At 38.7% G+C, this 27,036-nt stretch overlaps 1 protein-coding gene across 1 annotated transcript in view; it reads right to left on the bottom strand.

Annotated features, from left to right (window-relative positions):
- lrp4 (low density lipoprotein receptor-related protein 4) overlaps positions 1-4,864 on the bottom strand; it is a 133,570-nt gene extending 128,706 nt beyond the window's left edge. The window contains exon 1 of the mRNA XM_051714060.1: positions 4,622-4,864. Within this exon, the coding sequence (XP_051570020.1) occupies positions 4,622-4,679 (58 nt within the window). The 5' untranslated portion in view covers positions 4,680-4,864. The remainder of the gene's footprint in view (positions 1-4,621) is intronic.
- Between the last annotated feature and the right edge of the window lie 22,172 nt (positions 4,865-27,036).

The raw sequence follows: 27,036 nt of genomic DNA, 5'->3' as shown, positions 1-27,036 counted from the left end.
GACTGCATATTTCCGCAATAAAATTACTGCAATGACACACCCAGCAGAATAAAATTGTAAAACCAGTGCTTTATACCAAAACGTACAAAGGTTTCAAACATTCTCAACTGGTGCATGATGATGAACCATTTGGAAAAAAAACTGTTAAATGGAAACGCTAAGTGCACCTAAACATATACTTGTGTAAAATTAGGATCGCAAACCAAATCGGCTCATCAACTTTTAAAAGGGAATGAGAAAACTTTTTTGTTGTTGATGTCAAAGACCATGCATCCAATCAAACTCCACAGTACTTTGGTGCAATTCATCCATCGCTTGGTAGAAGATAGTCAAATTAGACCGATGTCAACCTCGTCAGGTTGTGTGACCTGCCCTCATGCTTAAAAACCATGAACAATACTACACAAGGTAACAATTTTAGAACCGTGCTTTGTCGCCACTTGATGTCCAATGTAAAATCTGGGTCTTGAAGCAAAACAGGTTGGTGCAGTAGAATGTATTTTATGCATTGGGACATTCATCTTAATGCATCCTAACTGTTCAGAAATGACTTGTTCAATATGTATCCCAATTACAGTAATAGTGCAAGAACATGAGTGGTCAATTCTTCTGCAATGTTTAGGAGTCACAAAACCAAACAAAGTTCATTTAAAAGACATCAGGATTTCACACAAATTTCAAGGGGCATAGCATGCTTTGTCTTATGTACACTAGCCTGTGTCAGTTCATACCTTAAACAAATGTAAAGGATTATTTCACCCAAAAATGAAACTTCTATCATAGTTTACTCAAAGACCATCGAAAGACCATGGAATTTACTGCAAAAAAAGACCATGGAACATAAAGCGAGATGTTCAATTTCATTTATACAGATAATAAAAAATAAAAAAATAGCGCCAACACTCTTTAAAAAAAATTCTCCTCATGCTCCTCGGAAAACAGTCATGAGGGTCTGGAGCAATATGATGGGGAGCAAATAACAGAATTTTCATTTATGAGTGAACTAACCCTTTTAAGGAATATTTCGGGTTCAATACAAGTTAAGCTCAGTCGACAGCATATTGTTGATTACCACAAAATTAATTGCAAATTGTTCTTCCTTTTTTCTTAAAAACAAAAATCTGTGTTACATTAGCTGTTTTTCCACTATCGGGCCAGTGCGAGGCAGGGCTCTCAACTAGCCAGCTAGGGCCAATAGCCTCAGACCTCAAGCCGCAACACCAAAATCGATCTGCGTTCCCACCATTGGGCCAGTAACTCCCAAAAACCCACCCTTAATACGCCGCTGCGGTGCCAACGTCGCACACCCAGCCAATTTCACAAGCAAGAGGGAAGCTCAAGCTGAGGTATCATGTTATCTAGTCATCTAGAATATAGAGTTAATATCGAATGTAAACAGCAATTTAAGTTAGTATTGTCAACTCACCGACTGTAACTGCCATGGTGTCCCGAGTGGTCTCTCCACTAACAGCGGGACGATGTCCGAGTACACCGTCTATGAACGTTCACCAAACCATGGAAAGTCATTTCTTTGGGCACCGCTTTGTCCATTGGGCATTTTAACAGTTTTGTACTGTGCCCGCATATTTTCATTCATTTTTTTCCCAAACCTCTACTGTTACACGCTTGATACACAAGCTGGGAAGTTCGGCGAAACTCCGCCTTTGATATTGACCCCGTCTCAATCCCTAGTTGGCCTTGTTTGGTCCAAGGGTAATCAGTGGGCCAAAGGCCATTGGCCTCAAGAAAGTCCAAAGGAGGCACGATGAAGCCCAGGAAGAGACAGTGGGAACGCAACTGGCCCTGGCTTGCACTCATTTGGCCCGATAGTGGAAACGCGGCTAATGAGGCACTTACAGTGGAGGTGAATGGGGCCAATCAGTAAACGTAAAAATAGTCACCATTTCAAAAGTTTTGTGACAAGACGTAAAAAAAATACGTGTTATGATTTTAGTGTGATAAAATCACCTACTAACCTTTTCTGTGTAAAGTTATATCCAATTTTACAACTTTGTTGCCATGATGACGTGACACTGATAACCCTGTAATCTCTGTAATTTAGTAGTCTGCTGCAAAAACTATGATTTGAACAATTTAACAGCTTAAATAATAAACAAGTTAACACAAGAACTAATTTAAGTGCTTTTATAAAATTAAAAGCTTCATATTTCTGTCTTTAAACTAGGGATGCACCGATCCGATACCTGTATCGGGTATCGGTCCGACGAGCCCGATCCAAATCCGATACTGTGTGTTAGTCATGTTCGTTACTGTCAAGCTCCAAAAATGACATAAAAAAACCATAAAAACACCATTAATGCAGTTCATATGACTCGTGCATTTTCTTCTAAGCCACTTGAAGATGTGCGATAGCTCTGTGAATCACAAAAGGCTGTGTTTAATAAGTAAGTATATAGTATGCGCAGCTCCAGTGCATTAGTGAATGGTGCTGCTCTGTTGATACAAACTCACGCACAGGCTGGTGAGGCACTCACAGATATTTTTATTCTTCACAGCGGTGCGCAATATTGGAGCGCTACTCAAGAACAACATCTCAGATGTAGATGCTCAATAGTTCAGTTCACTTATAATATGCATTTAGAATGGCACCGGAGAAGCATTTTACCAGAATTTGAATAAGAAGCGAATTAAACTACTGTGAACTTGCCTACAAACAGACACATACAGGACTTCCTGGAGAGTTTAGAATGTCAAAATAAAAGCGTGAGGGTTTAAAAAGTGCACGATTTAAATATATTAATGTTGTATTTCAAATTAAAAGTCAATAATAATAATATTAACAACAATTTATTATTATTATTATTATTATTGTCATCATTAGTATGTTTACAATTTAGAACAATATTTAAGTTGAATGGGTTCCAAAAATAACTGTGCGAATGAAAAGTGGACTGATGTCTTACAACTAAATTGAACAAAAAAAAGAGATCTGAATCCTTTAAAGTCCAGATACAAGCTGAAAAAAAAAAAAAAACCGGCTTCTTTTCTACTGAAGACTTGAAGACTGGATTTACTGTTAATTTTGCTGCTACATTATCCATTATATTAGTTAATAATTAAGCATTTCTTAATAAGCTATACATTTATATTGAAATAATGTGTAGTTAGAGGTTTGTGTTTCTTTACATATTAAAGAGTTCCACACAATAATGTAAAGATATTCTAAACTGATTATCGGCCGATACTGAGATTTCCGATATCGGAAGAGAAAAAGTGGTATCGGTGCATCCCTACTTTAAACCCTCAATTAATAAATCCCATTCACTTCCATTGTAAGTGCCTCACTGGAACCACAGTGTTTGGGTTTTTTAAGAAAATGAGGGACGAGTCGAAATTATTTTTTTGTGGTAATCAACATTATGCCACAAATGCTGTCGACTGAGCTTAACTTGGTACTGAACCCGGAATATTCCTTTAAACTCAAGTGTCTTTCCAATCTGGCAATTTTGCTCAATTTTGTTCATTCAAAACTGATCAGGTAACACATTCAATCATTTAGTATTAAACACAGTCTCCCTAAACAAAATAAGATTTGCATTGTGAGTTTGAACCTCAATACAAACAGTTTCGTATGGCTAAATGCAAAATGAAGTGGAGACAATAAAAAAAAAATAAAAAAAATTATCCAAAATTACATTGCTGCTTCAAAACTAAACAGAGCGTCTATAGACATAGAAAGTTCCCAAAAAGTTTGCTCTTTAACTATTATTATATTATTTAAGGTGAGCCCAGAAATTGTACCAAGCCATTATATTTGAATAGGGAAGATTTCTCAATACCATATGATGTATTTTGAAGCATGCATTACAACTGTAGGCAACATCTCAAGGGGAAAGCAACATCTTTGCTCTTTCTAGTGCAGATCTAGCTTTAAAACACAAATGAAAGGTGAACCGCACTGTCATATAAGAGGTGAAACTGTTCGAAAAACACACGCAATGAATACTGAAACTCATTAAGTTTACGGTCTTTTATTTCCTGTCATACAAGGGAAGATATCTAGGTGACATCTGCAGGCCTGATGATCTTGTATCGGGCATGTTCACCTCTGTAAAAAAAAAAAATCACAGTCTCGGTGTAGCCGCCGCGTATTTCTTTATAAAGGCCGAGACACGCGCGGCTTTGAAGTCGCGACATTCCAGCGGCTGTTCCAACATGTTTCAAAGCAGCGTGAGCGGCCACTGTTGACTCGCAGCGAATGTTAAAAACAAGCATCGGGTACAAACATACTTTAAACGTTATAACACTGGAAATGTCCGAATTCACATTTACAACCCGAGAAAATTCGACTGAGCAGCAAAATGTCACCATTTCCTCCGATTACTATTTTATAGTTCATGTAGCGACCATAAAATGCAGTTTCGAATGTTGCTCAAATACTATAAATCAAGATGAAACAAGTGCCGCCGTAACATTGGAACTCTCGCGACTCTCGCTATTCAGTTCTGTTTTGTTTGTGTGCGCTAGAACTCTTTGAAGAGACCGCCTGTGATTGTAGTCGGTTGTTTTGAAGGCTATTCACACATGCTGGCTTTGTAATTGCACCTGTATGTACAAACAACGTGGGGTGGGGGGGGTGACACTCCATAGAAACACTTACCTTCAGAGAGAAGCATCAAAGTTAAAATACTGCCATGAAGAACCGCAGTGAGCCTCATCGCGGACGGTGTTTCAGCAAAGGTTTCGCTATATTTAATGCATTAATAGGGCCTACTCTTCAGCTCAGCGTTGTTAGATGGTTAACTCTTTAAAAATCATTGTTTGTCGCGTGTGTAATCCCCGTGGGTCACGACACGAGTTTTAAGTTAAACCAGCAACTCCAGTGAGTGCCTCGAAATGTTGTTTCACAGTCCGCCGCTGCTGGAATGATCAAAAGGTGCATTGGGTTGTACCATATGGGTTTCAGGGGTAGTCCTCTTTCCAGTGTAACAAATCTCTAGGGAAACATAGAGGAAAGACTAACTCGTCGTACCCTAGTGAGAAACTTTCCCAACTTGGCGCTTAATGTTTCCGCCTCTCTGTGCGTTGAATAAAAACAACTCCTCCGGCGCACTTTTTAGCGACGGCGCATTGTTCGTGTGTCGCCGCGAAAACTTTGAAGTGCTTTGAACCTTTGGAACGGGAGACTTGTGCAGTGAGCCCTGCTAAATACTAAGTGAGGAGATCCAAGTCAAATAAGGAGACGTCAATAGTTGAATGACTTTACTGCGAAAACTATGACGCTTGTTTCTTCCCCTCAGATTACTTGCTCCACATTTGATCTGCCCAGAATATTCTCTGGATGAGGCTAGAACTGGCCATGTCTGTATTGATGGAATTAAGGAAGTATCAGGTACTAGATATAGCTTGACAGTCATTGGACACATTGCCAAATGTAATTTCAAAATGCTACTATATTGTTGTGAAATATGATTTATCATAATTAGTAGTAGGCTACTACTAATACTAGTAATACTACAAAATTTGTAAAAAAGAATTCACCACTATATTATTCGAAGACTGCATGTCTAAGGAGTACAGTGCCTCATCTGAATATATTTCAATGTTTAATTTCTAACTCTTTCAATAGGGCAGTCATTGTTGTGATGTCTGTTTTAGATCTGTTCATCTGGAAAGCATCAGTCTAATTAACATCTGCTAAACATCTTAAAAAGATCAGATTTGCAAGCATACTAAATCCTAACATCTAAAATACATCTTATTGACATCCGAGACTTGTCTTTGAGACGTCTTTCAAGTTAAGCGCAAACTAAAACATTTGTGGCATATAACGTCGATTTCGATGTGTCCCTAATCTCAGTTACAGTGAATGGAAGTGAATGAGGCCAATATGTAAACGTTAAAAAATATAGCCACAAGACGTAAACCATTATGCATCTTAACATGATTTTAGTGTGATAAAAAAGCTTACTAACCTTTTCTGTTTAAAGTTTTATAATTTTACAACATTTAAACTAATTTACAGCTCAAGTAATACATGAGTTTTAACAGAAGAATTAATGTAAGTGCTTTTATAAAATGATAAGTTTCACATTTCTGCCTTTAAACCCTCCAAAAATTGGCCTCATTCACTTCAATTGTAAGTGCCTCTTTGTAACCTCCATTAAAATATCCATTTTTTATTAGTTTTTATTTGTGGTAATCAACCTTTTTTTCACAAATGCTGTCGATTGAGCTTAACTTGTATTGAACCCGGAATATTCCTTTATACTATCAAAGATTCAACTCTCCTAATATTTTCATGTTTTGTTTTGCCATTCCTCGACTAGTCATGATACAACTTTGCAACCTGAGCAGCCAAAGTCTCCGAGCCCCTAAAGACCAACAGGGAGTCAATAAGTATTCAACAAACTTATTGAAAAGGGATAAAGCTTAATTGTAAGCCATTGTGAAATGGGACTGTGTCGCCCCTACTGGATAGAATCTGAGCACAATACTCTGTGTTGGAATGTCTTCAGTTATTCTGCTGGTATGACAATGTCAACATGGTGGTCTCTTCTCATGTAGCTTCAAAAAGGCTCTACAGTGTGTAGTGTATAGTGCTGTTTCAAACCTAGACAAATGAACAAACACACAGTCAAAAGGACATTTTCTTTAATAAGGACAAGACTTCACAAATATGACTGAAAGCACAGATATCTGTAAAAGCCACACTGTTTGTGAAAAATGTAATTTGATCTTTTACATTTCTTTCAGTCGAGTCAGTCGCAAACATTACTACGTTAAGGTCTACCTTAACTTGACAATTCAGCAAGAACGTACGTGTATAGGATAGAACTGAGGGTACAGTTTTGCACTTTTTTTTCCCTTCTTGATCCTTCACCACAAATGAAACATAAACACAGTATGATTCTTGAATGCTACTTCTATTTTAGAAACTTACAGCAACTCTTTATTTCACATTTCGGCACAATGAAGCTGTTTGAATGCAGCTAAATAAAGAGTTAAAAGAAAGTACTGGTCATGTGCATGTTGCCTTCTTCATTTCTTGCCCTGTAGCTTTTTTGTCATCTCCACCCAAAGGCCTCCATTACAAGAGCAAACCACAAACCAGAGAAGAGAGAGACCAGTATAAAACAAGCCAAAAAAAGAGAGAGAGAGACATTCTTGCCCACACACACAGTAGTTCTGATGCAGGAACAATGTCCAGATGTAATTTAATGCCTTATATTTGGTGAAATCTAGACTGCTGAATCTCCTCTGAGGCAGTTTTCTTACAATGGTACATGACAGACAGCTGGCAAGAGGATTCCTAATGCAATTATATGAATTGGTTTATAATTAAAACCCTGAATATTATTCAAGTTTTATACTTTCGACTCTATTCCAATCATCATTTTGAAAAACATTTGTGTATATTCTATGACATTTGATGTGCATTGAACACAAATCAGCTCTAAACTGTTTTGCAAGCTTAAAATATTTTGAAATCAATTAGAACGATATTCTATTAAAATATTATTACATGTAATGGTGAATTGTCTGTGAATATTTAAACCTCCTATTGTCTTAAGAGCCTGCACCCTCCTTTTGTCATTCGGGTCATTTTGACCCATGTTGAAAACCATTAAAAATGCATAAATACTTGAGTAGTGTGCAACAGCACTACAGACCCCCCACCCTTGTTGAAAATCTGTTTTATTGTGGTCCCAATGTGTATAATGATAGGGGGGAAATTATGTATACTGAATATTAATGGAGTAACACATTTTAAAGAATTAATAAGAACAAAAAAAGTTTAAAAAATGTGCAAACATTGGTCATGAATGTCTGAATTTACATTTATTTCACTTTTGGAATTTATTACATTTATTACAACAATTTCCGATGTATTCTGCTTGTGGTAAACCAGCAGTGTACATTTTAGAGTTACAATTTTAGTACATGGCTATTTCACAAATGAATCTGTAATGCCATTTCCTGCAGCCAAAAAAATCAAATCCTTTTTCCACTGATGTCAAACAATTATTTGCAGTGTAACAGGGGTTTAGAAAGGTGCCTTAATAGATATTTCTGCCATTTAATGTTTTAGGAGAAATAACATCTTTTACCACTGGGGGGCCTTTAGACTAATTGTACCCCATCATATAAAATAATGTTAAGTAAACTGTAAAACAATACACACTCTCTCTCTCTCTCTCTCTCTCTCTCTCTCTCTCTGTGTGTGTGTGTGTGTGTGTGTGTGTGGACATTTGTGCATGTGTGCATAGCATAAACCCCGTTTGAGAGTAAAGTCTGAAATTTGTGGTAAAGGTGCAGTACCCAGTGAAGCAGTTGGGGGTGCTAGAGAACAGTATGGGGCTAGGGACTACATTTGAGAAAATTTGAAATATTTTTAAATCAAATTTGATTTATAGATGTACAAAAAATAAATAAAATAAATAATAATATTTAAAGCTGTATAACATCTACAAAACTGACTCGTTAAAACAATGGAAGGAACCAATTTTCGAATTTTTAAATGGTTATTTCTCTTTCACACTTATATACAAAATACATTTTATTTTTTGTTTTGTTTGTTTTGATGGTCTTGACATAGTAACAAGCAGTATTTACAGTGCATATGTACAGTAAAAAATTAATTGTCACGGCTCCGGTGAGTTTGTCGGTTTATTCTGTGTGTTTTGTTATTTTCTCTCCCTCATGTCTCGCAGGTGAAGCCGGCATGCATGAAAAGCGTTTCCATGGGAACATTGATTGTTTATCTTCCTGGCACCTCGCATCATTGGGGACGGCCGTATTCGCCCTCGGTTCCCGAGGGGGAGGCCATGAACAGGTATATCAATGATTCTCTGGCAGCCAGTCTCATCCACCCTTCCTTGTTGCCGGTTCTTCTTCGTGGAGAAGAAGGATGGCTCGCTTGATCCCCATGAGATGAGGCTGCATTTTCTAAATTTTTTCTACTGCACCAATTCTTGTAACTCCCGACCCTGCAAGTCAGTTCGTGGTGGAGGTGGTTGCATCTGAGGTTGTTGTTGGAGCGTTCCTGTCGCAGCGCTCTTCCTCAGATGGAAAGATGCATCCGTGTGCCTTTTGTTAGCACTGCTTAACACCAGAAGAATGGAACTACGACATCGGTAACAAAGAATTGCTGGCTGTCCGGTTGGCCTTGGGCCTTGGCCGAGGGTTCGAGGGTACTTTTCATGGTCTGGACTGATCATAAGAACCTAGAGTACATCCGTAGCATCAAAGCCTCAACTCTAGACAGGCTCGCTGGGCATTATTTTTACTTTTATCCTTTCATATTGCCCGGGCTCTAAGAACATCAAGCCCGACTTGGTGTCTCGATGTTTCGAAGTCGAGACCTCCACCGTTCCACTGGATACCATCCTACCAATCCTGGGAGGTGGAGGCTAAAGTCCGTGCTGTGCTACGAAACACCGTGCCCCCCACCACGTGCCCAGCGGGTCGGTTATTTGTTCCGCAATCAGTTGGGACACACGTCCTACAGTGGTGTCACTCATCCAACGTCGCTTGTCATCCAGTGGTTTCTGACAGAGGCCCCCAATTTGTGTCACGTTTTTGGGCAGAATTCTGTCGATAGCTGGGGGCTACGGTGAGTTTGTCCTCTGGGTTCCACACCCAGACAAATGGGCAAGAGGAGCGGGTGAATCAGTAACTAGAAAAAACCCTGCTCTGTGTGGCTTCCCGTAATCCATTTTCTTGGAGCGATCATTTAGTCTGGATCGAGTACACCCACAACTCCTTGCAGTTGTCATCTACGGGGTTGTCACCCTTCCAGTGCAGCCTTGGTTAGCAGCCCCCTCTGTTCCCTGCACAAGAACCCGACGTTCAGGTCCCATCCACCCACGCTTTTATTCAGAGTAGCTGGCGCACCTGGAAAGCCACCAGAGAAGCCCTCATACAGACTGGTGCTCGTGTTAAGAGGTCAGCGGACCGGAACCGGTCTAAGCCCCCAGTTTATGTGTGTGGGCAGAAGGTTTAGTTGTCCTCTGAGGACATTCCGCTCCGACTCCCCTCAAGCTGGGTCCCAAGTTTATCGGGCCACTTCCCATCACCAAGGTCATTAGTCCGGTTGCAGTCCATCTTAAACTACCTCATCACCTCAAATGCATTCACCCTGTTTTTCACATCTCCAAAATTAAGCCCGTTTTACACTCTAATTTACACCTCACCACACTCGTCCCACCTCCTCCATGCCTTGTTGAGGGCTCTCCGGCGTACACGGTCAGGAGACTGATCGACGTCAGGCGGAGGGGCTGAGGGATCCAGTACCTGGTTGACTGGGAGGGTTATGGACCTGAGGAGAGATGTTGGGTCCTGACTCAGGACATTCTGGACCACGCCCTCATAGACCAGTTCCTTCTCCAGCAAGGTAATTCTGCTGGGGACGCCACAGCACCGGTGAGTTTGTCGGTTTGCTCTGTGTGTTTTGTTATTTTCTCTCCCTCATGTTTTGAAGGTGCTGCCAGCATGTATGATCAGTGTTTCCATGGGAACATTGATTGTTCCCAGGGGAATGCTGATCATGCCACTAATTAGCATGCTAGCCGCACCTGGTTCTCCACTGATTCACTCCCTACTTAAGCCCTTCATGTTCTCAGTATCTTTGCTAGATTGTTGTTTGATGTGAAGTACTTACCTCACTCTCTCTGCCTAGTTGGTCCTATCTCTGCCCGCATGTCAGGAGTGTAGTTGCCTTCCAGTTTGCTGTACGCTTGTTCTCTGTGCTCACGAGTTTTCAATGGTGGATTCCTTGTCTCTGCCCATGTGTCAGGAGAGTGATTGCCTTCCAGTCTGCTGGGCGCTGTTCTCTGCACCTCACTACGCTACAATGGAGGATTCCTATGAATCTGCTACTGACTTCCACAACGCACACACTCACCTATGAACACACTATTCATGGATTTGCCCATTGCGGCCACGGCACGCACACTTCCACAAACTTCTCCCCACTGCCGCAGCCGGTGCCAGGATCCTCAGTCTTCACCAGCACAGTTGAAGTGAATATATATTGTTATAAATGATTCTACGCCAGTGAGTATTTATACCTTATTTCTTTGCCTGTCCGGGGTCAAAAAATAACCCTAAAACAAAAGGAGATTTAAAAGAAGCCAGTCATAGAAATTCTTTTTTAAATGTTTCTGTATTAATACCAAACATTTGCCATGCTAAGATGTGTTTTGTTTTTCCTACAGTATTCACACAAGAACAATCACATCTTATTAAATGACTTAATGAAGGAGGAAGTGACATCATTTGAGTTTCAGAAGAGCCAAATGCTTATTTTGTAGATTTTGTAGTTTTAAGATTCATCATGCATAATATATTAACTCCAGTCACATAAAACAGATGTACCATAAAATGATTTTCTGAATGATAATGAAAGGAGACCATAACCTTGATAAGAAAGCAGCAGACAATTGGTTTGAATTTGAAATTATCTTGAGATGGCACAATGCAATTTATTAGCACGTAAAGACATTATTTGTGTGATATAATGTTTCAAAACATTCAATGGGAAAAGGAAAACTCATTTAATAGAATGCATCTGTTATATTTTTCATACTCTGAACTGACAGTTTTGAGGGAAACTAAAACGTCTAAATTCATAAGGCTTTGATTTCTTGACATTTGCAATGCAAACACTGTAATCAATGTGTTGATTACCCCACGATGATTTACAGGAGTTGTAAGGTGGGCTGCTCTATGTCTTGCCTTCTGTAGAACAGAAAATAAAACAGGAAATTATGATGAGGGAAACCTAGGAAACAGTTTGAGGCCTGTAAGTTGTAAGTTTACATAATATGGTAAGATATGTGCCCTCAAGCTAAGATTATCTCTGATGGATTTATAGGACTTGTTTATACATTTCATTGAGTTGTGATAAGAGAACATGATAAAAGTTATAAGACACAAATCAAAATTTTCTCTCATTTTTTCTCTAGTTGAGTAATGTCTTGTTGGTGATATTGAAGCAATAAAGTCCCACGAATCTGATTTTTTTTTTTTTTTTTTTCAGTGTGCATGGCAGTGTATTGACACAGCTGCAAGTTCCACCCTTTACACATGGCCATGTGGGTGAAGAGTGCACATGGAACATATAAATCATCTCCTGTTTAAATAGTAATATGTAATTAATGCCAGTCTGGCCCTCTGATTTTTCAATAATACTTTTCAGCAGATGTGAGCTTTATGCACTGTATACATGATGCATTATATAGGTATAGTTTGTGTGAGTGTGTATATACAGTATGTACACTTGTTTGAACTTGGATAAGTCCAGATGCATTTGACTGAATTCTAGCAGACATTCTTTAATGATCTGTATGAATGAAGACCTTCAGAGACAGGCTTGAACGTGAACGTACTTTGTGCAAGTGCCATTGCTGAAATAAATATGTGCAATTACAAGTTTGTAAGCATATGTTCACTGTTACAGTACATACATATAACTTAACATATATTTAGTTATGTACCATTAAATTACTTTATTACATTTTATGCTCTGTTATATTATATTGCTCGTTATATTTTGTCACCTACTGTTATATTGCTAAGTTACATTTAGATTATATAGATAGTTATATACATAGCTATTCGTATGTAACATTTAAAAGTACATATTTGTACATTTGTGTAGACAATGAAACGTATAACATGAATGCTTTGACAACATCTGAAATGTCATTTTTTTATGAATGCATTATAAAATATTTGTACAAATATATTTACATTAAGTACATACACTCACCAACAATTTTATTAGGAACACCTGCATATCTGCTTACTGTATTCATGCGATTATCAAATCAGCCAATCATGTGGCAGCAGTGTAATGCATAAAATCATGCAGAAACGGTTCAGGAGCTTCAGTTAATGTTCACATCAACCATCAGAATGGGGAAAAAATGTGATCTCAGTGATTTGGACTGTGGCATGATTGTTGGTGCCAGACGGGCTGTTTGAGTATTTCTGTAACTGCTGATCTCCTGGGATTTTCACGCACAACAGTCTCTAGAATTTACTCCGAATGGTGCCAAAAACAAAAAACATCCAGTGAGTGCATTAACTTAAGCTCCTGAGCCCTATCAGCATGATTTTATGCTTTGCACTGCTGCCACACGATTGGCTGATTAGATAATCGCATGAATAAGAAGGTGTTCAGGTGTACCTAATAAAGCGGTCGGTGAGTGAATATTTTGTTATGTTCCATCAAGTGACTTTATTATATTTTATGCTCTGTTATATGTCATATTGCTAAGTTATATTTAGATTATAAACATAGTTAAATATGTAGCTAATATATAACATTTAAAAGTACATATTTGTACGTTTGGTGAGACACTGACTGAAAGGTACAATATGGACATTCTGACAGCATCTAAAATGTAAACATTTTTACGTATTTACTGCTTTAGAAATGTTTTAAGTGTTTTAATAATTAAGTGATTTAAATCGAAGTGAGGGCATGCAAAGAAATATGTGACTATTTCAAAATGTGCCCTGTCAGCACATACACGGATAAGCCAAAACATTATGACCACCTGCTTAATAAGCTGTTGGTCCTCCGCGTGCAGGTGGAGATGCCTTGGATTGGACTTAATGGTCCAGCACATCCCACAGATGCTCAACTGGATTGAGATCTGGGGAATTTTGAGGCCAGGGCAACACCTTGAACTCTTCATCATGTTCCTCAAACTATTCCCAAACAATGTGTGGAGTGTGGCAGGGCGCATTATCCTGCTGAAAGAGGCCGCTGCCATCAGGGAATACCATTGTCATGAAGGGGTGTACCTGGTCTGCAATGATGTTTAGGTAGGTGGCACGTGTCAAAGTGACATCCACATGATTGGCTGGACCCAGAATTTCCCAGCAGAACATTGCCCAGAGCATCACACTCTCTCCACCGGCTTGTCATCTTCCCATAGTGCATCCTGATGCCATCACTTCCCCAGGTAAACGGCACACACGTACACGGCCGTCCACGTGATGTAAAATAAAACAGGACTCATTGGACCAGGCGACCTTCTTACACTGCTCCAAGGTCCAGTTCCGACACTCGCATGCCCATTGTAGGCGCCTTCGACAGTGGACAGGGGTCATCATGGGCACTCTGACAGGTCTGCGGCTATGCACCTCCATACGCAGCAGGGTGCGATGCACTGTGTGTTGTGACACATTCCTCCTGTAACCATCATTAAAATTTTCAGTGACTTGTACCACAGTAGACCTTCAGTTACATTTATGCATTTGGCAGACACTTTTATCCAAAGCAACTTACAGTGCCCTTATTACAGGGACAATCCCCCTGGAGCAACCTGGAATTAAGTGCCTTGCTCAAGGACACAGTGGTGGTGGCTGTGGGGATTGAACCAACAACCTTTTGTGTACCTGTTCAGTGCTTTAGTCCACTACACCACCACCACTCCAACTTCTGTTGGTCCAGACCAAATGGGATAGCCTTCGTTGCCCTCGTGCATCGATGAAACTTGGGTGCCCGACAACCTGTTGCTGGTTTATTGTTTGTCCCTCCTCGGACCACTGTCGGTAGGTTCTCACCACTACTGACCGGGAGCACCCCACAAGCCTTGCCGTTTCAGAGATGCTCTGACCCAGTCGTCTGGCCATAACAGTTTGGCCCTTGTCAAAGTCGCTGAGGTCTTTACTCCTGCCCGTTTCTCCTGCATTCAACACATTGACAATGAGAACTGATTGTTCGCTTACCATCTAATCTACCCAGACCTTGACACATGGCCTTGTTAGGAGATGATCAATGTTATTCGCTTCACCTGTGAGTGGTCATAATGTTTTGGCTCATCAGTGTACATTGTGTCTTTAACTTTATATCCTGTGAATAATAAACTGTATTTGGGATTTTATTCAGTTTGTGTCCGTCATAATATTTTTTTTAAGCATTCTGTAAATTTGGCCGATTAATGGGTTATTGGCCTTTCCCACCACCTTAGTTATTGGTGTCGGCAAAGCTACTATTGGTCGACCTCTAGTAGACAGTGGAATTGATGTTATTCATTTCTGAAAATGGTCTCTTAATCCACTCTGCGAAGGCGCCGTCATATCTCATTCAAATGAATACATCAAAGAATATGTCGCAATGGGTCACGAGACACATTGGAGCCAAAGAGCATTTGACATCACTGCTAGAAAACCAGTATTAAAGTGTTTCTGAGGTGGCAAATTTGGAATTTTTTTTTAGTTTTTTTGAGCCGCAGCATATTCTGAAAAGTCCTTTTGTGTTCCATGGCAAACAAAATAAAAATGAAATGCTTAATTTCAATTAGACTTTTTATTCATTTTAAAATGTTAAAGTTTAGTCTAGGTTAAAGTTATATAATACTTTGAAATGAGTTGAATTCAGCACCAGAAATCACACAGAACAGAATGAAACCGTTCTAATGTCAAATTAGGTAAATGCGTCAGATGCGTTAAATAAATATGATGCCACTGAATTAATCTCATTGAAAATAAATGCAATCAAATTAACCAATTAATTCGATGAATTCAATATTCATGGATTCAATAAGATTATGTAAACATTTGTACGTATCTAAAGTCATTAATACGGAAAACATTTACATTTTTGTGAATATCGAAAGTTTTGGTGTCTATGCAAACGCAAACGGTGTCTATACATTTTGCTAGAACCGCACTTTACTTTAGAAAACATACAACAGTGAGTTCTCTGTGAGTTCTCATAAGATCACGTTTAATAATCAGTACTTACTACTGATGAACAGACCGAAATTTTGATCAGTTGAAGTCTACAGTTCTCTCATATTTCCACTAATTTCTTGGTGTTTTCTGTAGTAGAAACTGCCCGCCGGTCTATTCTTGTGTTATCATCTATTTCGGATAAACCTGTTTAAGTAGGCGGTTCTTGGACAGAATAAGATGCAATATGGACTTTATTTCGAAAGTGAAAAGAGTGGCGAAGTAAGACTACATCTAAATGAATTAGTTTTATTCAATCATTCAATAGTATTATTTCATTTTACTGAAGGGTCAGGTCAGAAATAACTCAGATCAGCAAAAGTAACAACTGCTCATGTTCATGCTCTTTTTACAGTGAGGAAAGATGGACTTAAGTAACAGTATATTTGTCAGCCCTTCAATAGTAGTGAGCCTAAAGCGCTAAAGAAGTTGAAGAATTCGTATCCTCGGCTCATCTTGGCACTCGAAACCTGAGGCAGAACTTGAATGACTCATGTATGATCTAAAGACTTTTATGAATAGGTTTCTTCACATGGCAATGTTCAAAGATGCTCGACAAAGACCAGGTGCTTGGAAGTCTCGCAGTCTGTAGGTGTGTTAATCATGGCCTTTTCTTTCTCTCACTTTATCTTTAAGAACAAACAATTAAAGCAAACCATTTAATCTTTAGCATCAGGCATGCCCTATATTATAGTCCTAAAACCCAGAAGAGAATGAGAACCATTTGAAACTGTTACGTATGCGTTGGAAACACAAGGACTACAATGGTTGTCGGATTAATTACACATCATTTGTCAAGCACATACAGTTGATATGTGCTTGACAAATGACATGTAATTCATCAGACAACCGGCCTCTTTAATGTTAACCACAGATCTTAGTTTAGGGGTTATTTACTTCACACGTCCTTATCATTCAGTTTGTTATGTGATTTCCGCATGCACATTCCATTTACTTTTGGCCACATCCAATCTATTACTCCAGTGCTACATGTGTTTAAAATCTAGTTTAAAACACGTGTCACATGTGAGGGATGCGCCGTCATGGAGTCCTCGCCTCTGCCATCCGCCAGGGGAGCATCTGCGACCGTCTGCCTAGGGACGGCGGGGTCGCTGCCGGCCGTCGAGAGCCGGAGGAACCGCTGCTGTCCGCCGAAGAAGGGGAGGAGTGGTTCCATCCACCAGGGGCCAGAAGACTTGCTGCCATCTGCCGGGGGAGGAGCGAGCTGTCGTCCGCGAGAGGGCGAAGGAGCGGTTGAGGACCGGGTGACAGTGTGTCCGGGAACTGGTGAGCAAGTTTTCCTCTCTCTCTCCTCTTTCTCTCTCTCTCTCTCTCTCTGTGTGTCTCTGCTCACACTTTTCCTCTCCCAACGCCTCCCCTCATCTCTCCCCCAGGTGGACCACTGGCTGACACAACAGCCGGAAGGGCAGCGTCTCCCCTCCAGAGATGGGGGTGGAGTAGGTCAGCCCGGTGGCACCCCGGCCTGAATTGGGCAGGGAAGGAGTGTGACGAGGAGGAGGGCGTGGCCGGGCCATGAGGACGCACGGCCAGTGCTGAATCAGGTGATCAGTGGGAGAGTGAGATAAAGGGGAGCCGGAGACACCAGTTAGAGTAAGAGATATGCATGCGGCCGCACTACATGTGTGTCTGTGTTTGTCTTATGTTTTATGTTGTTTTAAGTTCATTTATATCATTAAACCTTTATGTTGACTGTTCAGCCGGTTCCCACCTTCTCCTTGCTTATCCTTGAACTGTTGCAACTAAAAAATAAATATATATATCTTTAAAAAATGGCTTTAAAAATATAATGTGGTGTAACCATTGTAAAAGGTATAAAAATACTTTCCTTGCACATTGGATTCATGTGAGTGTACACAACTTAATCATACAATTAAAGAAAAAGTTTTCAAACATATTTTTCAAAGTTGAAGATATTTTTTTTGCAAACATAAATTTTTGAGCCATGAATAATAATATGTTTTCTTATGGTTACACCATTTGACCTGAATGTGCCATTTCATAAAAAAGTGGTATTCTATGTTTTTATTTTTATTATGTTGGTTATACCACCTGACTTTGATTTATGTTTTAAGTCTGTTTTATGTTTTCCTTTTTTATGCTTGTTGATTACACCACATGAATTTGATTTATGTTTTATGTTTGTTCATGTTTCCATTTTTTATGCTTTTTGTTTACACCACCTGACTTTGATTACTTTTTTATGTCTGTTTTATGTTTTGCTTTTTGTTTTGTTTTTAGCGTGTTTGATATGCCACATGGCTTTGGTTTGGTGGACAAAAGATTTTCAAATATTAATAAGATTTTTAAACAGTATTTTCACTGCTTATTTAACAAAAATATTCCAAAGTATTTATGCCAACATTTCTTTTAAGAATTTAACTTTAAAAGAGACTTATTCATTTATGTATTAACTGTCTCTGGATGGTTACATCACATTACATTTTTTACTTTAAGCCACAGAAAAAATTACTTTTAGCTCTTTAAGTTAAAAAGTTTTACTAGTTAAAAAGATGTCCAAAGTAGAGGTGTATTCTATATATATATATATATATATATATATATATATTTGTAAATTGCATTTTTTATGTATACAATGGCAAGAAAAAGTATTTGAACCCTTTGGAATCAGCTGGTTTTCTGCATTAATTGGTCATAAAATGTGATCTCATCTTCTTCAAATTCACAGGTAGACAAAAAACAATGTACTTAAGCTAACAACACACAAATAATTATAATATTTCATGTCTTTATTGAACACATCCCATTAAACATTCACAGTGCTGTGGAAAAGTGAAACCCTAGACTAAGGATGTCAACAAAAGCTAATTAGAGTAAATAGTTGACAAACCTGGCATCCGATTAATGTAACGAGATTGGAGGTGTGGGTTAGAGCTACTTTGACTTATAAAAAGCACTCAAACATTTTCAGTTTGCTATTCACAAGAAGCATCTTCTGACGTGGACCATCAAGAATTATTGCTTTGCATAAACTGGAAAGGGTTAAAAAGTTATCTCAAAGAGCTTAGATATTCATCTGTCCACAGTTAGACACATTTTCTATAAAGAGACAATTTAGTACTGAGGCAACTCTCCCTAGAAGTGGCCGCCCAACCAAGATGACAAGGAGCACACCACAGAATGCTCAATGAGATAAAAAAAGAAAGATCACTAGAGTGACAGCTAAAGACTTGAAGGAATAATTGGAACAGGTTAACATCTCTGTTCATGAGTCTACTATATGGAAAACATTAAACAGGCATGGTGTCCATGGGAGGACATCATGAAGGAAGCCGCTGCTTTCCAACAAAAACATTGCTTCATGCCTGAAGTTTACCAAAGACCACCTTGACATTCCAAAACGCTACTATGAAAATGTTTTGTGGACTGATGAAACTAAGGTTGAATTATTTGGGTAGAACATGCAGCACTTCATATGATGTAAAAAGGGCACCGCATACCAACATGAAAACATCATCCCAACGGTGAAGTACGGTGGTGGGAGCATCATGATTTGGGGCTGCTCTGCTGCTTCAGGGCCTGGAACGCTTACCATCATCGAGGGAAAATGAATTCCCAAGTTTATCAAGATATCCTACAGGATAATGTCAGGGTGGCTTTGTGCCAGCTGAAGCTCAGTAGAAGTTGAGTGATGCAGCCAAACATCAAAGTAAATTCACTACAGAATGGATTTAAAAAAAGAAAATCCACCTTTTGGAGTGTCCCAGTCAGAGCCCAGACCTTAACCCAATAGCGATGCTGTGGAATGACCACAAGAAAGCCGTTCACACCGGACATCCTAAGAATATGGCTGATCTGAAGTAGTTCTGTAAGGAAGAATGGTCCAGAATTCCTTCTGAATGTTGTGCCGGTCTAATCCGCAGCTAACAGAAACACTTCGTTGAAGTTATTGCAGCCAAAGGAGGATCGACTAGTTATTAAATCCAATGTTCACTTACTTTTTCCACAGCACTGTGAATGTGTAATGGGATGTGTTCAATAATTTTAAATTTGTGTTGTTATCTTAAGTACATTGTGTTTGTTTATAATTGTGACTTTGATGAATATTAGATCACAATGTATGACCAATTAATGCAGAAACCAGCAAATTCCAAAGGGTTCACATAGTTTTCTTGCAAATGTATTGAATATCTTAATAGATCCAGATGTAATCCAGTGAAATCTGGCTGCTCTTAAAAACTAGTGTAAAAGACTTAATTAAGATGTGGTTTATAAACAGATTTTAAGGGACCGTACCGTGTAACATGCTCGCATGCCCTGTGTAGAGCTGTTGTGTATAAAATATGAAACTCTAGTGACAAAGAAACAGTGGAAAAGTGACAGTGTGTAAGACTGCAGTGGCACAAAATCACCTTTTTCACTGTCCAATATCAAATGCAAACACTGTTGCATAAAACCTGCTCAGCCATACAGTGCAAAAGCTGCTGGAATCACACGGCTTCTCTATCCTGCCCCAGGGCACCTTTTAATTGGTGCTGTTGCTTGTCGACAGAGTCCCAGATGCTTTCTTAATAGGCAGCAAAAAATAGAAGGCTTGCAAGGTTGTAGAATGGGGAAAATGAATGTTGTCTCATTATTTTGTGCTTGCTGTCTAATACATACACACACCTACTTATTCCTAGTTTTACTCAATGAGTATCCAAGGGGACTGACCTGAAATCTGTTCAGCTGAAAATTGCTTTGGTGTACACTTTTCAATGAAAAACACCAGAAAGATGACTCCCCAAGAGAAGGGTTAAGAACATACAATAAATAAAATGGAAAATGCAAAACACTCATTACACAGTGCACAGAACTTGACTGCCGTAGTGAGTTTTAAAGTGTAAAAGCATAAAAACATAAAATGTTAATGTTTAATTCTGACGTGTAGCTTCAATGAAAAATCATTGTTTTTAATGTAAATGACATTGATCTAGTGTGAATAGGAAAACCAGTACATATTTAATCATGGCAAATGTTTAGGTGTTACTTTTAGAAATGTTTTAATTAGAATTTCTGACAGGCTATATAAGTAATTAATGTATGTGTAATTTTACAAGGAAATACAATTTAATACTTAATATTTCACTTAATACACTTAATAGCAGAGTTTTGTGTTCAGTGCAATTTATTAAACGTTTTTGGCACGCAACATGATCACACGGGAAATCGATATGTTGCTGTCGAATGTTCATGTACCCTGAAATCGACTCATTCTGCCAAGTTACTAGCAGGATTTCCCATCAGACATTTTTTTGCGTCAGTTCAAATGTGGCGCAACTTCAAATTGCACTTTACACGAGCAGCCTCCGAGACACGAGTTCAGTTCCCGGGTGGATACAAGGAATTAACCGCGTTCACATAAACAATGGTGAGTGTGATTCGGAGGTAGCACTTTCCCTCTAAAGGCCTTTGCACACCAAACGCGAATGTTCGGCGCTATTTTCTCACCGCGATCAACATTTTGAATCAAAACAATAAATTCCTAACAAACCATTCTCACCTGGAGCGAACATTCGCACAAAGCGAACCTTTTTTAAACGGTGTGTCGATTTTTTTTTCTTTGTCCAACAAAGAAATGCCTGACCAATAATATACAAGCTTTAGATCAAGTATTGAGAAGCGGTTGCAGTACCAGAACCAGAACAACTGGTGGCACTAAAGCACAAAAAGCTTTTTTGACCACCAACAATGAACGATGAAGTAACTCGATGAAGAAATCCTTAAACAGCAGTGGGGATGTGTATTTCATCTGCATCAAATGCCTTAAAAACTGAGACATTTTTTTCTCATATAGTTCTCTTAACATGTAAATGATATTGCTGCATAACTGTCTTGCATCCCTTTTAAAAATAATCTGATATTATATGGATTGTCTTCATGATTTAATCCATATTTTTGCATTGTTTCGCCTTTGCATTTAATCTTACGTGAGTTCTTGTATATCTTTAATATAATATATATCGCGGCATGTTTGCCTTTGTATCACTTTTTAAATAAACAACTTCATGGATCTTAAGTGTTTTTCTTCACCAAATATTAATAATAGTTATACTATTGCTGTGAATTGCCGTGCACTCTGATAAGTGAAAATAATATTTGCTGTGATCTCTCATTCACTCCCATTCACCGCTGTCGAAGTTTACCCTGCAAACGTTTACTTCCGCATTTCAAAACCCGGAGAGTGAAAAAGGTCTATTGTAAAGGCGTGAATGTGCTAATGGTGAACATTCATTTCGCTTTCTGTGGGAAAGGGCCATTCGCCTGTGATTCGCCTCTCATAATCACATCGCATTTGGTGTGAAAAGACCTTAAGATTATTTTTTTCTCCACTGACGGTTAGGTTTAGGGTTGGGGTTGGGGTTAATAAAATATGCATTCCTGTTGACTGTATTACATCTTACAACAAAAAATAACTCGCTTTTGGCGCCACCCTGTGGACATTTCAACTGGAAACTGTAGCTTACACGTGCCCATTAGTTAAACAACACTTCCAGCTTCAGCCACTGGGGGCAATGGTTCAAATTACAGTTATCACAGACCGATTTCAGCTAAAGAACTTCAGACCTACTAGGTTCATGAGAGGGTCATCCGAAAATTGCCACACACACACACACACACAAAAAGTGTTGTTTTCTCTAAACTATAAAACTCTGGATAGTCAAACAGTGTCTAAGGAGAATTTATGTCTCCATGAGTCATCTTGTCCTTGTCGTGAGAGAGGACAAATGCATGCTGACTTCATTAAATGTTTTTAGACTGCGCTCACAGGTGCTGGAGCATCAGAGACAGATGTACATGAATACAGTGTCAAAACCCCCTGTTGTTAGGAGGAAGAGTAATGCCGAAAATGACAATGAGGGCAGAGTAAACAAAAAGTAAAAGAGAAAAGGGTATCATTTGATACAGTGGCCCCAAAAAGTAATTTGGAGACTTCGAGATATTTTAATGCAGTGAAGTTCAGATATTTGTTAAGATATTTAGAGCCAAAGCAAGTCATCTGCAAACAACTGATGCCAGAGCCTTTCTCAGAATTAACTTCACTTTTATAAATGCCATTTTCAGCTTCATTAGCAGTTGTTAGTTTGTTGTGCGAGAACTTTAGTTTGCTACCGTTGCTTGACAACTTTGACTACACAGAGATGACGTGCTGCTGCTCTCCTGCTCCAACTCTTTATTACAGCGGTATCTTTGTATGACAGTGTTTTTGAAAGATGAGGCGTGTCTAAATCAACGCTGTCTTTAGCTTTTGGAATAACAGATTCAATTATATAGAATAGAAAGAAAGTAGTTTCTCTTAAAAGTTTCTCTTAACCCTCCTATTGCGTTTGGGTCAATTTTGACCCGGTAGAGGTAAATCATATTTTTTAAATACCACATAGTTTTTTTTTGTACGGGAACCAAACTTTGTGACTGTCAAGACTACCAAAATGAACATAATTCCTTAATGCCTAAAGGGAGGTGTGGCCAGAGCAAAAGTTCAAGCATGCATAGTCTGAATAAAAGTCCACATTTTACTCTGCCGCTCTATACAGACTGATCTGATAATAAACCAGCTTGCAGCATAATCACACACAGCAGTTCATGCAATAAACACAACGCATTTTGTTTAAAAACAATTGTATACAAGTGCAGATGTTGTGTAGTTGTGTTGCATAGTTGTTTTGATGTTGTTTGGTTGGAATAAAATGTATTAGGTTGAGTAGATTTTGACTACTGAGATGTTTTTCAGCAGTAATAAGTAATTATTTAATATGGAAGTTAATAGGAGAATTCCTAGAAATTCTCAATTTAAATATTTATATAAATTTAATGCAATGTTATCTTCAAATTATATTTCATAGAAACCTTGATAAAAAATACATCATAAGACCAATAAAAAAAACATTTTTAGTGAATTGTTGGCCTTCTGGAAAGTATGTTCATTTACTGTATATGTACTCAATACTTGGTAGGGGCTCCTTTTGCTTTAATTACTGCCTCAATTCGGCGTGGCATGGAGGTGATCAGTTTGTGGCACTGCCGAGGTGGTATGGAAGCCCAGGTTTCTTTGACAGTGGCCTTCAGCTCATCTGCATTTTTTGGTCTCTTGTTTCTCATTTTTCTCTTGACAATACCCCATAGATTCTCTATGGGGTTCAGGTCTGGTGAGTTTGCTGGCCAGTCAAGCACACCAACACCATGGTCATTTAACCAACTTTTGGTGCTTTTGGCAGTGTGGGCAGGTGCCAAATCCTGCTGGAAAATGAAATCAGCATCTTTAAAAAGCTGGTCAGCAGAAGGAAGCATGAAGTGCTCCAAAATTTCTTGGTAAACGGGTGCAGTGACTTTGGTTTTCAAAAAACACAATGGACCAACACCAGCAGATGACATTGCACCCCAAATCATCACAAACTGTGGAAACTTAACACTGGACTTCAAGCAACTTGGGCTATGAGCTTCTCCACCCTTCCTCCAGACTCTAGGACCTTGGTTTCCAAATGAAATACAAAACTTGCTCTCATCTGAAAAGAGGACTTTGGAACACTGGGCAACAGTCCAGTTCTTCTTCTCCTTAGCCCAGGTAAGACGCCTCTGACGTTGTCTGTGGTTCAGGAGTGGCTTAACAAGAGGAATACGACAACTGTAGCCAAATTCCTTGACATGTCTGTGTGTGGTGGCTTTTGATGCCTTGACCCCAGCCTCAGTCCATTCCTTGTGAAGTTCACCCAAATTCTTGACAATCATAAGGCTGCGGTTCTCTCGGTTGGTTGTGCATCTTTTTCTTCCAAACTTTTTCCTTCCACTCAACTTTCTGTTAACATGCTTGGATACAGCACTCTGTGAACAGCCAGCTTCTTTGGCAATGAATGTTTGTGGCTTACCCTCCTTGTGAAGGGTGTCAGTGATTGTCTTCTGGACAACTGTCAGATCAGCAGTCTTCCCCATGATTGTGTAGCCTAGTGAACCAAACTGAGAGACTATTTTGAAGGCTCAGGAAACCTTTGCAGGTGTTTTGAGTTGATTAGCTGATTGGCATGTCACCATATTCTAATTTTTTGAGATAGTGAATTGGTGGGTTTTTGTTAAATGTGAGCCAAAATCATCACAATTAAAAGAACCAAAGACTTAAACTACTTCAGTCTGTGTGCACTGAATTTATTTAATACACGAGTTTCACAATTTGAGTTGAATTACTGAAATAAATGAACTTTTCCACAACATTCTAATTTATTGAGATGCACCTGTATATTTTGAAATGTTAAAGAATTTCTATGTTAAAGACATCATGTATAATAACATTAATATTTTTCAGTTAACATGCCAAAAATATAGATCTTTTTACATGTATGAACAGCTAAGAAGTTTACAATGAGCTACAATATGTTTTTTTATGAAAACAATTGGATTATGAATGTTTTATAAGCTTAAACTCCACCGGGTCAAAACTGACCCGTGAATGCAAAAGGTGCATGCAGATTTTGAATGCAATAGGAGGGTTAAAAGTGTTTCATAATTGTTACCCAGTATATTAGAGACTGGGGGATTGTAAAGTGTTTTGGACTGACTTTTCAAACTTTGTAAAATAAATAAATAAATTAATATATTAAAAAAAACGAAAATATCCCCTTACTTTTGTATTAGTCAAAAGCTGTTTTTCCCTGGATAATCTTTGAAGTTAGATCATTTTATGTTTATTTTACAATTAATTTCTAAAATATATCAAAACTTCACATTTACAAGTGCAAACGTTCAAAGAAAAAGCCTGATTATTTTAGGTTTTTTATGGATGCTGAGTCATGAGTCACAACGGGGCTAAAGTCCCCCCTTAACTGGTTAAAGGACTGAGGCTGCACTGGGCCTCCCATTTGTGTAGCTCAGCAGAAATCAAGATTCATCAGACCAGGATATGTTTTTCCAGTCTTTAACTGTCCAGTTTTGTTGAGCCTGTGCCCACTGCAGCCTCAGTTTTCTGTTCATGGCTGATAGAAGTGGAACCCAACGTGGTCTTCTGTTGTTGTAGCCCATCTGCCTCAAGGTTCGACGTGTTGTGCATTCTGAGATGCTATTCTTCTCATTACAATTGTACAGAGTGGTTATCTGAGTTACCATAGCCTTTCTGTCAGCTTGAACCAGTCTGGCCATTCTCCGTTGACCTCTCTCATCAACAAGGTGTTTCCGTCCGCAGAACTGCCGCTCACTGGATGTTTTTTGTTTTTGGCACCATTCTGAGTAAATTCTAGAACTGTTGTATGTGAAAATCCCAGGAGATCAGCAGTTACAGAAATACTCAAACCAGCCCATCTGGCACCAACAATCATGCCACGGTCCAAATCACTGAGGTCACATTTTTTCCCCATTCTGATGATTGATGTGAACATTAACTGAAGCTCCTGACCCATATCTGCATGATTTTATACATTACACTGCTGCCACACGATTGGCTGATTAGATAATCACATGAATATGTAGGTGTACAGGTGTACCTAATAAAGTTGTCAGTGAGTGTATATATATCATGATCAAAAGCACCACTGCTTTTATCAAGAGTATAATCAGCAAACGTTTTGTTCTGAGAAAGTTGAACACAATCTGTTGTGTGATGCCTGCAAGACTTTCCAAATCACTTATTCAGAGACCATCTGTTTAAGGCTTTTTATCAAGGGCACGCCACTGCTGTGCAAAGATGTGAGTAATATTCGCTGGATAAAGACTGAATACTGTTTCTAACACCAACTGTTTCTTAATGAAGGGATGCTGACACCATGTCTAAATGAATTCTCATTACACTAGATGTTTACTAAATGATTTTTATTTAAAATGAAAAAGCAATATATTCCCAATGTGTATAGTTTTTAAAGAAAATGTATGATCATATGGACTACTTTTATGGTGTTCTTCCAAATGTTTCAATCAGATGGTTATTCTCTTTTAAAGCTGCATGTTTGGTCAACAGGTGAGTTGGAAGTCCTGACACATCATTAGCGCTTACACTACAAATGCAATGTGGTCACGTGCATTTCTGACTATTTTTGAATGTGGTTTATCATTCACTAAACATTTTGGACCCCATTTGCACCTGTATTTAGAGCTGCTAATCTACAGTATATAGTGTACATAGCGGGGGCAAAAGTTATAGGGCACAAATTGTCAACTTAAAATACTTTTGAGACAACAAGATGCTTTTTTAGTAACACATTAAGATGATGCTTACTCAAAATAACTATTTCAGTATAGGGTGCATCAGTTCATGTTCATTTCAATCACATTTGACATTTTATAACATCTCAAGTATTCTATAAACAAATGAATCTACATTGTGAT

The sequence above is a fragment of the Myxocyprinus asiaticus genome, chromosome 2 (genome assembly GCF_019703515.2).
Source record: "Myxocyprinus asiaticus isolate MX2 ecotype Aquarium Trade chromosome 2, UBuf_Myxa_2, whole genome shotgun sequence".
Lineage (NCBI taxonomy): Eukaryota > Metazoa > Chordata > Actinopteri > Cypriniformes > Catostomidae > Myxocyprinus > Myxocyprinus asiaticus.
This window is presented reverse-complemented; position numbering and strand designations above follow the sequence as displayed.